This window comes from Clupea harengus, chromosome 20, assembly GCF_900700415.2.
Source record: "Clupea harengus chromosome 20, Ch_v2.0.2, whole genome shotgun sequence".
NCBI classification, from domain to species: domain Eukaryota; kingdom Metazoa; phylum Chordata; class Actinopteri; order Clupeiformes; family Clupeidae; genus Clupea; species Clupea harengus.
This window is the reverse complement of record NC_045171.1, coordinates 7,461,037-7,473,536: the sequence shown is the minus strand read 5'-3', so window position 1 is coordinate 7,473,536 and position 12,500 is coordinate 7,461,037. Positions and strand designations below refer to the sequence as shown.

At 47.5% G+C, this 12,500-nt stretch overlaps 1 protein-coding gene across 1 annotated transcript in view; it reads left to right on the top strand.

Moving 5' to 3' along the window:
* The first annotated feature begins 5,197 nt into the window (after positions 1 to 5,197).
* LOC105903358 (teneurin-2-like) overlaps positions 5,198 to 12,500 on the top strand; it is a 60,529-nt gene continuing 53,226 nt past the window's right edge. The window contains 2 exon segments of the mRNA XM_031558035.2: positions 5,198 to 5,338; positions 12,077 to 12,282. Coding sequence (XP_031413895.2) covers positions 5,218 to 5,338; positions 12,077 to 12,282 — 327 coding nt within the window. The 5' untranslated portion in view covers positions 5,198 to 5,217.

The following is a 12,500-nucleotide window of genomic DNA, read 5'->3' as shown; positions in this document are numbered from 1 at the left end:
CCAGGACTGGCCTGCCAGGACAAGCACTCGGACATATGGACACAAACCTGCCACCTGCGTGTGTGTGTGTGTGTCTGCGCATGCTTATGGTCAGCGATGACGGCATCTTTCGATTTTGCACACCTTTTTTTTATGTAATGCCAATCCACCTGAAATTATAATTAATCTGCAGGAATTTTGAAGGTGTGAAAGCAAAGTTCTCTCGCTGTATCCCTCTCTCTTACGCGCACTCTCTCTCTCTCTCACATTCTCACTCTTGTTCTATCCCTCATTCTCTCTCTCTCATTCTCACTCTTGCTCTCTCCCTCATTCTCTCTCTCTCTCATTCTCACTCTTGCTCTCTCCCTCATTCTCTCTCTCTCTCTCATTCTCACTCTTGCTCTCTCCCTCATTCTCTCTCTCTCTCATTCTCACTCTTGCTCTCTCCCTCATTCTCTCTCTCTCTCTCATTCTCACTCTTGCTCTCTCCCTCATTCTCTCTCTCTCTCTCATTCTCACTCTTGCTCTCTCGCTCATTCTCTCGCTCTCTCATTCTCAGCCATTGCCATCGCTCTGTTTATCATCACTGCGCATTCCAAGGTAACCTTCTGGAAGGGCTGCTGGAATGTCAGCTAAGCGCTTTTGTCTTCTTGGAACGCTGTGAATGCAAACATCTGCCATGGCATCGTGAAGCAGAAAAGCGGCCAGACACACACACACACACGCACACACACACATACACACATACACGCACAGCCGGTTATATCGGTTGCCATCTCGCTTCCCTGATCGCCGAGCGAGCTCAAAATGAGACTCTAGCCCGACACCAGCTCCCTCAGCAGACACAAGCGTTCCATCTGTGTGTGTGTATGTGTGTGTGTGTGTGTGTGTGTGTCCACACACACATTAAACACTCATTCGGTGTCCTCAAACAGGCCGCTGATGCTCCGTGGCGCAGGTGATATGGCTGCACCACTTTGCGAGGCTGAATTATACATCGGGGTTACGTAAAGCGCCAACTTATTCATTTTTAATCCAACACATTTCCTTGTTAAAGTGCAGCAGGGAGATGAATATTTAGGGCCGAGAGGAACGCCACTGTCTGTGTGTCTGTGTGTGTGTGTGTGTGTGTGTGTCTGTGTCTGTGTGTGTGTGTGTGTGTGTGTGTGTGTGTGTGTGTGTGTCACACATTTTTCCCTGCCTAAGAAATGGAACCTTATGTCCCCATTATCTCACCCTACCTCTGTCTGCCCACATCTGTGTTTCTCCCCATCCCTCTTTCTCTTTCTTTCTTTCTCTGCTCATCTCTCTTTTTCTCTCTTTTACTCCCTCTCTTTCTCTCTCTGTGTGTCACTCATTGTAGCCTTCTCTCTGCGCGTCTCTGGCAAAACCATGAAGTATTTAGGCTACACTGCAGTAATTGCAGTCAATGTTGTGCAGAATATTCAGTGGCTGTTATAAGCCTGCTGTCGGTTGAGCAATCCACACATTGGCAGGCTAATAAATAATCACACCGCGTGCTAAAGCTGCTCATTTTCAACACGTTTACCTGTAGGCAGTACATGCCTCTGACAAATAAAAATGAGGTAGTGTCACAAACACTGTTGTCTTTATCTTCCCCTGTCAAATACAAATGTGTAGTCAAGAGTGTGTATTAATTATTTGGTAAAATATGGGTTTGGTTAAGTGTATGACCAGAGCTCATAATAGGAAAACAGCTTTATGAAGTACGAGAGACTGCTTGTGTGTGTGTGTGTGTGTCTGCGTTTCAGTGTGTGTGTTTGTGTAGTTGCCTGTGACGGTTGGGTGTGTGTTTTAAGGTGGGGTCGCAGGCAGCACACACTCACACACATACACACACACACACTGAATGCTCTGAGATTGAGCGGGAGGCTTTTAAGTCCCTCTATAAAACACTGTGTGATTCTCCGCATTCCACTTAATGCTCCTGGGCTTAAGGTCTGGCCTGCGTCTCTTTCTCCTTCTCGCTTTCCTGCTCCCTATTTTTCTTTTTCCCCCTTCTCACTATCCCCCCCCCCCCACACACACACACACACACCATCACTGAATGACAGTTTTACTCGCTACTCTGCAGTGTGGCCCAGGGTCAACAGTGCCATCTACTGTTAGAGCTTCTCAAGACACACAGTCTCTGTCTGTCTCCGTCTCTCTCTCTCAACCACACACACACACACACACACACACACACACACACACACACATATGCATGTACACACTGGAGGTGGAGGGGGGAGACAGAAAGACCTGGAGTCTGCGAAGCAGCAAATAGTTGAAGAGCCATCTCTCAGCTTATTATATTACACTCATTCATTTGCTAATTGTTTCATCGATTGTAAAACTACCAGCAATGCAGCATTTACTGTGTGTGTGTGTGCGTGTGTGTGTGAGTGTGTGCGTGTGTGTGTGTGTGAGTGTTAGGATAGAGAAGATGAAGAAGAACACTATGCTAAGAAGGGAGGAGACAAAGGGAGAGAGGGAGGGCAAGTGGAAAGGAGGAACGAAGTGGAACCGAGGACACATGAGAAGAACAGAAGGAGGGCTGGAGAAACAACAGAGAGCGAGAGACATAGAGAAGAAAGGAGAGAGAGAGAGAGACATAGAGAAGAAAGGAGAAAGAGAGAGGGTGAGAAAACAGGTGAGAGAGGGCAGGAGGAAGGGAGAGAGAGGGGGAGAGATGGATAGAGAGGGCAGGAGAAAGGGAGAGAGATGGATAGAGAGGGAGGGATGGAGAGAGAGAGAGCACAGTGTTTCTGCCTCTTCATGTGTGACAAATAAAAGAGCTGACAGAGGCGGTGGCTGAGTTTCCCCCGGGGGTGTCAGCGCTTTCCTTTAAGCAGAGAGGCTGTGGGACACACGGAGAGAGGGAGAGAGAGAGAGATGGAGGGAGAGAGAAAGAAAGAAAGAAAGAGAGGACAACAGAGGAAAGCTTTCAGGGAGGAAGGGAGAGAGAGAAAGATTGGGATTGGGGATGGGGAAGAATGGGGGGGGGGGGGGAATTAAGGTGGGGGGTGAGGCAGTTTGAGAACGAGAGAGAGAAAGAGACTGGACGGCTCGCAGTGCCTCCTCCTCCTCCTCCTCCTCTTCCCCCCTTTCGGTGGCGCAGGCAGAGGGGAGATGGAATTTGACAAGAGAGAAAATTGATTTTCAGGGATGAGATTTAGGTGTGATAGGCAAGCGTGCTGAAGGTGAGCGAAGGGGTGCGAGTCATTAGCCCAGATGCTGCCGCCGTCAGCATCTCCCTAGAGGCAGAGAGAGGGACAAAGAGAGCGAGAGAGAGAGAGAAGGAAAGAGAGAGAAAGATGGGGGAAAGAGATAGAGATAGAGGGTGAGAGAAGGGGTAGAAAGATGGAAAGAAAGAGAGAGGGAGAGAGAGAAAAGGAAAAAGAGAGAGAAAGATGGGGGAAAGAGATAGACATAGAGGGTGAGAGAAGGGGTAGAAAGATGGAAAGAAAGTGACCAAAGAAATGAGAAAGAGATGGATAGAGAGTAGGAGAGGAGGGAATGGAGGTTGGAAATGCCGAAAAAAAGAGCAGTTTGCCGCCCCTGACGGCATGATGAGCCGGATGCTATTATCTGGGAATAAGCCTCATCTGCCACATGTTTAGACAGTAATTAAGTCACATTAGACCAGCAGGTCTACCCCCTACACCAGACTGGCCCCGGGCCCACTGGAACTCTGAGGAAGAGAGAAAGAAAGAGACAGACAGAGAGACAGAGAGAGAGAGAGACAGAGAGAGAGAGAGAGAGAGAGAGAGAGAATGAAAGAGCAAAAAAGAGAGACAGACCTTTGTGGCTTTGAGACTCTCCAGTGTGTGTGTGTGTGTGTGTGTGTGTGTGTGTGTGTTTAAGTGTGTGTGTGTTTGTGTGAGTGTGTGTGTGTGTGTGTGTGTTTAAGTGAGTGTGTGTGTGTGTGTGTGTGTGTGTGTGTGTGTGTGTGTGTGTGTGTGTGTGTGTGTGTGTGTGATTGTGGGCTCAGAACACGCCGATTCAGGCTTTGGTCCTTGAGCAGCATCACGCAGAGGAGCTAAAGGACTCTTCCACTCACACTGGGTGCAGAAGAAAGCCCCAAACCTCAAACGCACCTATTTCCTGTCCAAGGCTGCGAAACAAGGAAATTCTCCCCCCCCCTGCTCCCTAGATTTTGACTTTTAGGTTTTAGGTTTTTTTTGCATTGGTATTGTTGTTTTTGGTCCTCTACTTTCAGTTTTTTTTGTCTGTTCCCTCCTTTGAGCTAGTATAAAAAGTTACTTGAAAGAGCCCGTGTGAGAGAAAGAAAGAGCTGACAAACAACTTAGAGACCCTCCGAGAGAACAGACTGGATGTGGCTCACCGAGAGTAGGAGAAGAACGCACCTATCTCAAACTATAAAGGAACCAGGACGCCTGTCACACTTCAACTGTCACATGTCTCATACCAGGAGCTCACATCCACACACCCCCTCCCACACAAACACACACACACACACACAACACATACACACACACATACACACACTCACCCCGCAAATAGGGTGATTTTGACAAGCTTCTAGAAGTTTATGACAATATGGGGCATCTGTTGTTGTGTAACCTGTTCAGGGGGAGTGAAAATGCATGTGTGAGTGTGTGTATGTGCGTGTGTCTGTGTGTGTGTGTCTTTCATATCCTGCTGATTTTCACAAAATGATGTTTGTCTTCCTTGTGCCTTCAAGACTGCAGAAAAAAAGTGTGACGACGGTGTGGTATTTCCATGTGAATTCTGTTGGGAAATAGGGAATAATTACAGTTGAGTAAAACTGGCTGCCGAGGTGGGGCTCTTGCAAATCAACTGCTGAGGGTTGCCAAGGTAACAAATACCTACATGTGTAGAGGAACTCCTGGCTCAACCAGTCAGAACAAGACTTGACCACCTAGCCTCTCATTGTGAACCCCTGTTTTGGTTTGTTTGTTTGTTTTTTTATCTCCTATTTTTCTATGTTCCTTTATCTGCTCATTTATAACGCACTTTGAACTGTTCCTCGAGGTAAAAGGGAACAATTTAGTCAAATTGAGCTGTTCAGTGTAGGTGTTGTAATTGGTGTGTATTAGGTGTGTTTGTAACACCCTGTCTCTCTCTTTCTTTTCTCCCTCCCTCCCATCTCTTTCTCTTCACTGTCCTCTTTCTCTCTTTGTCTTTCTTCCCCTATCCTCTCGACGTTTCTCCCTCGCTCTTTCCTCTCTCTCCCTCTCCCCTGCAGCGATGAATCTGCTGGGGCTGAATTGGCAGCTGCAGCCAGTGTACGGCCCCCTGTTGAACAACGGTCTCGGAGCAGCGCTACCCGGCAACAGCGATGTAGCAACAGTGCCCTCTGGTGCCAGAGGTAAGAAGTGCGCACACACACACACACACACACACACACACACACACACACACACACGTTGTCCATCTCCTCACAGACCATCTCAATAACTGGTTCTACCAATCCAGATGCGTATTCTTGAATGGATCTATCTCTGACCTGGTCTGGATCCAGTTCCTCAATGGTGGAGGGTGCATGTCCATTTCAGACAGTCAGCCAGTAGGCTATAGGTCCAAATACAGGTTGTGTTACTGGTGAATGCTTCAAAATAACAGTCTGTTGGATATCAGTTAATCACAGAAAGAGACATAAGCTTCACTATTATAAACATGGTGTCAAACCAAAGCTGAATACTGTACCAGACCTTTAGATATTCCAACAGGTAAAACACTGTCATTGGGCTTGGTAGAGACCAACAGTCTGCCGCTACTGGTGTGAGACAAACGACTTTTTATTGGTCGCCATACAAGCCCTCCCCTTGGTCTCACTGAGCGAGGTTGTTCACACACATCTGTACGCACAGACATATACCCACACACACACACACACACACAACGCACACACACACACACACACACACACACACACACACACACACACACACACACACACACACAACTCTACGCACAGACAAACACACACACACACACACACACACACACAAAACTGTACGCACAGACACATACCCACACACGGGTGCAGTATCTCCTGGTGAAGCGAGCCGGAGAGATGGAGTGTGTGCTGAGACGGGGGTAATAATTAAACTCACTTACCCAAAACCCCAGCCTTCTGTCACCCTCAGTCCGCCATCTGTTTGAATGCTACAGTTCACTCTCGTGCCCTCCCTCCCTCCCTCCCTCCCTCCCTCCACTCTGCAAAATGACTTCACCCTCACGCAACTCTCTCACAACTCTCTCACAGCTACTCCACACACAAGGTCATTTTCTCTCTCTCACACACACACACACACACACACACACACACACACACACACACACACACACACACACACACGGTGCAGCCGCAGTGTTAAAGACCTATTTCATGGGGGGAATCACCAGCTCACAAACATTACGGACTTCCTCTGTTCGTCTTGGTTTGATTTTCCCTGACACATGGTTCCATATCGACATTGTAAATTCATAACCATTCCACCCGTCACAGAGAGCAGAACTGCAAAATGTTCCCCTCTTTATATCTTCCCCTTTATCTCTCTCTTCTTCTATCTCTCGCTCGATTTCTCTCTCACACACACACACACACACACACACACACACACACACACACACACACACACACTTATCCTCTGTCTTGTGCCCTGGCTACCTCTCATTGTTCTTAAAGCCGATGGATGTAAAACTACGCCGCCTCTCCTTAGCGGTCCCCCATTCTGTTGTTGTGTGGTTTTACTGAGAGATACGCCGTGCAGGAGGGAGTGTGTGAGGGAGAGGCAAACAAAGCGGAAGTGGATGGGAGAGAGAGAGAGAGGGAGAGGGAGAGAGAGAGAGAGAGAGAGAGAGAGAGGGTAGAACAGAGAGAAAGACTGAGAGAAACAGATATAGAATATGGGGAGTGCTGTGTCTGTTTTTAACAGCAGGCACAGAAGAAAAGCTCTCCATTTGAAGTGGTTCACATCTGCACCCCGAGAACAAGCCTCTCAACACTCGCACGGACGCACACACACAAACACAAACACACACAAACATACACACACACACACAGTCACTCCTGCAGTCACACGCGCATACAGTCCTCTGTTGTGCACACACACACACACACACACACACACACGTACAACTGTCTCTTTCAAGCACACTAACATAGAAGTATTCTCATATTCACACGTACCATACATATACTAGACATCCATGGCCACACACAAGTACACACAAATGCACTCACAGACACCCGTCCCTCTCTCAAACAGCCCACCGACACAAACACACACACACACACACACACACACACACACACACACACATATCTATCCCACTCTCTCTCTCTCGCGCTCCCATAACACACACTTCAGCACAAGTCCATTTAGTCAGAGATCAAATTTATAGTTAAAGCATCTCTTGAAGCAGAATAACCTCAGGAGTCAATGAGGCAGATCAGAGGGACCCTGACTGCACAAAAACGAGTGCAGCAATGATGAGCTGAAACACAGACAGCAGCATAAGCCTCGCCCGCCGACTCTTAAACAACGCGCAGCGTTTGGCTCCCAGTCAAGAGTCGTAGCCAACCGACAAGATGGTCTTTAACGCTCTAACTTTAATTCACTTTAATGCTTTACGGACTCTGGTGTGTGTTTGACGACATGAGTACACACAGGTCCACACTAGGCTGGGCCAACATAAAGAATCGAATCATTTAGATAGCGGTTGACTAATGTGATAGATCTGGCCTGAGCTGGGCTATGCCAGATCTTCAGTCATCCTCTGCCTGAGTCCCGTTCTGCTGTTAGATGTGTTGTGTATTTGTTTGCTAGTTGAGTCTACAAGTGCCATGTTTTACAAACGGTGTGAAGCCTGCATTTTTTTTGGTCAACATCTAAGCTTTAAACACTTGTTAAACATAGCTTGTACGCACACAGCTAAACAACGAAGATGAGTGGAAATGAAGTACGATGATCATCACCTGTTCAGCTGTCCATGTCTGACATGGCTGCACGATGATCAGTGTTCAACCTGACAGTGGGCTCGTGTTTCACCAGTTGGACTTCTATGCTCTTGGTGATACTGACTCCAGTGACTCAAAGGACTCGTTAACGCAGATCTGTTTAGTGAGTGACTCGGAAAAACTCAAGTCTGTAAACTGAGTCGAGTTTATCATCTCAAAAAAGGAATCACTTGCAGCATGGGCACTCATTCTATTGGGTGAGCCAGTCCTGTTTGTTACGGCCTTTCAACACGCCATGTTGTGTGAGTACAATTTGGTTTCAACACGCCATGTTGTGTGAGTACAGTTTGGTTTCAACACATCATGTTGTGTGAGTAAAGTTTGGTTTGAAGCCTAGACTGCTGTTGAGACATCGCCAACATCCGGGAAAAAGTGAAAATTTCACTTAATAAATGTTAATAAAAAGGTTCAGAACAGAGCAAAATGATTCTTTTGAAATTCAAAAGCATGTTATGAACATTTGTCACCAGACTACTCTTTGAGCGGATTGCTCCTACTGACAAATACTAGCAATCCCCGTTGGTGGTGACGGTGTTCTTATATTTCCTCTTAGTATTTGCAGTGTATCCATTTTGCCAACTGCCCAGAAAACTGCATTAGACACCCATTAAACAAGCCACCATGGATGTCTAAACTTTCACATTGTCATTTAATCACAGGCAACTCAAATTTAAACGCCTCTTGGATAATCCCCCTTGGTGATTTAGGGCTTAATTTGGAACACCTGATCATCATGCATTAGCAAAAATTAGATGCATCTAAGAGAAAAACATCCTTTGTACAATTGGCCCCATATCTGTGTGTGTGTGTGTGTGTGTGTGTGTGTGTGTGTTCGATCTCTTTCCTATTCTACCAAGCACCTGCTGTGCATGTGTGTGTGTGTGTGTGTGTGTGCGCATTATGCCTCTGTGTTTGGCAGTGGAGAGCGTGAGATAAAGGTTCTGACATGACAGTCGGTGGCATAGAAAAAGAGAGGAATGAATATCAGCAACGTTCTTCCATTCTTCATCCGTTTTAGCCAGTCCAGTGTACAGACATGTTTTAGGTCCATAACGCAGACACCCGTCTCTATTATGGCCCTGAGGTGTCGATGTGTGTTATTCCTTCACACCCATGTGGGGGGAAGAGTCTGGCAGGTCTCTTGTCTCAGTTTCACTGACGGCTGTTCACCTGAGTGGATGTTGCGGTCTAGGCCGGCTCTAAGTGTCAGGCTCCCTGGCTGTGTTCTCCCCTGTTTGCTTTGATGTTCTATCCTCTGGTGTATAGACCTGCAATGCATTTACCTGGTGTTCTACTGGCTTAGAGCAGCACCGCACAAGTGTAGGCAATGCTGTCAGGTGCAAGATGGCCCCTTCTTTCCCTCTTTACTCGCTCTACCCCTCCTTACCATGTCATCTCTCTGGTGCTCTTTTGCTCTCTCCAACACACACACACACACACACACACACACACACACGCCCAGCACGCCCTCTACGGTTTAATACACACACATGAACCGCGGTATCGTGATGTGTCATTTTCCTACAATTTCTAAAACGTACTTATTGCACTACAAACTGGTCGCACGCTGTGCATTCAGATGCACAGACCACATCTGGGGGCCAATCAGAATGTCTCTGCAGCCTATCAGCGCTCTGTGTGCAGATAAGAGCTGGAGAAGAGAAAGGAAACTAAAAAGAATATTCTTTCAGCTCAGTTCCAACATGACAGCAGCGAACAGCTAGTTACACAGAGAGAAGCGCATTTGAAGAGGCACCGCCGTCTTTCAAATTCGCTGTGGGGGGAACATTTTGGATTCAGTGTTCAATAACGAGTGTAAGAAGACCGTAAACAAATAAAGTAGTCTGCAAGCATTGCTTTGCCACTGATCTCGCTCTCTCTCTCTCACCAGAGTTGGCTACTCCTTGAAGCCATTTCTAACCGGCCGTATTCCTTGCAGGTGGAGCAAGGGGAGTCCGCTCATTAGCCAAAACATAACAATCTCTAGCTGTTGCCTTCCATCTATTTACGACTAATAATAACAAAGAAAGCAGAAGGGCACTCCAAGAGCGCACACCTCCGCCAGTCCAAATGCCTTAACTAACTCTCAACGTTAGTGTAAGTGGAACTAAATTCGGGACAATCGGGCCGGTAGTTTTTGCGCAATCCTGTTTACAGCCAGACAGACTAACAAACACACCGCAGCAAAGACATAAGCTCCTTGGCGAAGGTAATGGGGAGTCTTCATAGCCAAAGAATTGCAACCCTATTCGGTGGTTACTCTCGGGTTTCGTCACCTGATGAAGCATTCCAAGTAATTCCCGAACTCTATGAGACATCACGGAAAAAAATTGAAAACAAATTGACACAAACCCTATCAAGCTCTCTCCACTGAAAGCCACCTCACTGTATTAGAGACAGAAACCACGCCTAGTCAGTCATTTTGCCATTCTGGATAGGTGAAAAAAATTGTTCATTGTTTAAAGGGTGATGTGTTTTAATTATTTTCTTAAATATAAAGTTACCCAAACCGTACCGTTACTATGGCCCAAAAACCGTGATACATACGGAACTGTGGGCCCACTGTACTTAACACAAACACACACACTCACTCATCCACACCCATATAAAAACACACCCACACTCAAACACACACATACACATACTGTCATCTTTTCACACATCCTCTCTCTGTCTCCTCTTCATTAATGATCTGTTCTCTCCATCCTACCCTCCACAATGGTAGCACATCTCCCTCTCTCGCTCTCTCTCTCTCTCTCTCTCTCTCTCCCCCTTTCTCTCCATCTCTCTCGCCTCGCTGCCTCCCGCAAGTGCCTGACCTGATTACGGGGCGATTGCATCGCCGCGGCGAGACGGAGGGAGCTTGTCTGCCTCGCCTCGCCTTCCCTCGCGTCGTCCAAGGCCGTCTGCCCGCCTCCAATTTACTCTCACCACCGCCGGCAGCCATGGAAGGGAAAACAGAGGGAGAGGGAGACAGGCAGGGACAGAGGGAGGGAGAATGAAGAAGAAGAAAAAGGGGTAAAGAGAGAGAGACGAAAGGGAGGGAATGATGGAGAAAAAGAATGAAGGACAAAAAGAGAGGAAGAGAGATAGATATGGGAAAACAAGAGATAGCTGGAGAAAGAGACACTGAAAGAGATAAGAGGGGAAAAGAGCGATTGAGAGAAAGGGGAAATGAGAATGAGCGAGAGAGAGAGCGGTAGAGAGAGAAAGGGTTAGAATCCCCTCGTTCTCCCCTCTGTCGTTATGGGAGAGATGGATGGGAGCACATGTGATGGAGGACAGGAGGCTGGCTGGGTCGCTCTGGCAGAATGGAGGGATGCAGCCACACGCCAACGTGCCAACGGGCCGTCGCCAGGGACCACGCCTCACTTCCAGCCAATCACAGCTCCTGTAGCACCTGCTGGAGTGATACATTAACAGGAATGATAGATTCCCCAACTACACTTCCCCATTCATAATTTGTAACATTTCCCATTTGGGAATTCCAACATTCCGGCGCACTTCCAAGAGGTTTCCGGTTGGCGGATGACTCGCTGAGTGGTGGCGGCGGTCCACATTCCCACGGGAATGACAATTACATTCCTTTCGATGTTTATGAGGCCTTCTTGTGCGCCTTTCTTTATTTCAAAGGCATGAATTTTTACAGAGCCTCTCAAATATTAAACACAGGCGCTGCCTCTTTCTTCTTGCCAGCTCTGACGCTGCCAAGCTAGATGAGGTGTTTATGGAGTGGAATGGCCACAGCCTCCAAGAAGTGTGTGTGTTTGTGTGAGTGTGTGAGAGAGAGAGAGAGAGAGAGAGAGAGAGAGATGGCATCACTATTGAGAATGTTAGGTTGGTTTCAACCACTGGTAACCACTGGGTATATGTTGTCAGTGGGCACCTGGACTACAGACTTCTGATAGATGTGTATGAATATGTTTTAGGAGCACTTAACAGACAGTCAGAAACACCTCCATAACGGCACACAACGGACACTCAAACGGACGTCAAACTTTCAAAACAATTTATGTTAGAAAGAACTGGACCATAGGTACCTTATCCCAGCATCCTCTCTGCTCTCTTTGCTTCCCACAGGGGCGTGGGCGTTGCGGAACAGCAGCATCGACACAGGCGACCTGGAAGTGGGACGGCGGGTGACCCAGGAAGTGCCGCCCGGAGTGTTCTGGAGGTCCCTGCTCCACCTCAAACAGCCCCAGTTCCTCAAGTTCAACATCTCCCTGGGCAAGGACGCCCTGTTTGGGGTCTACATCCGCAAAGGCCTGCCCCCCTCCCATGCCCAGGTACCCAACTGACGCCTTCAGTGAGCTCAACATGCCTAGTGTCCGCATTGGTATTTAAATGTATTCCACATTCAGGGTTATTTACAGTCCATATTCCATATGGGCAATTTCTTATGTATGCATCATTGACCCAGAGGGCGCTTTAACATACAGGCAGAATGAATTATGGAACCCAAACCGTGTTGTGGAGCGACTATCTCTTCTTTTTACTGTATAAG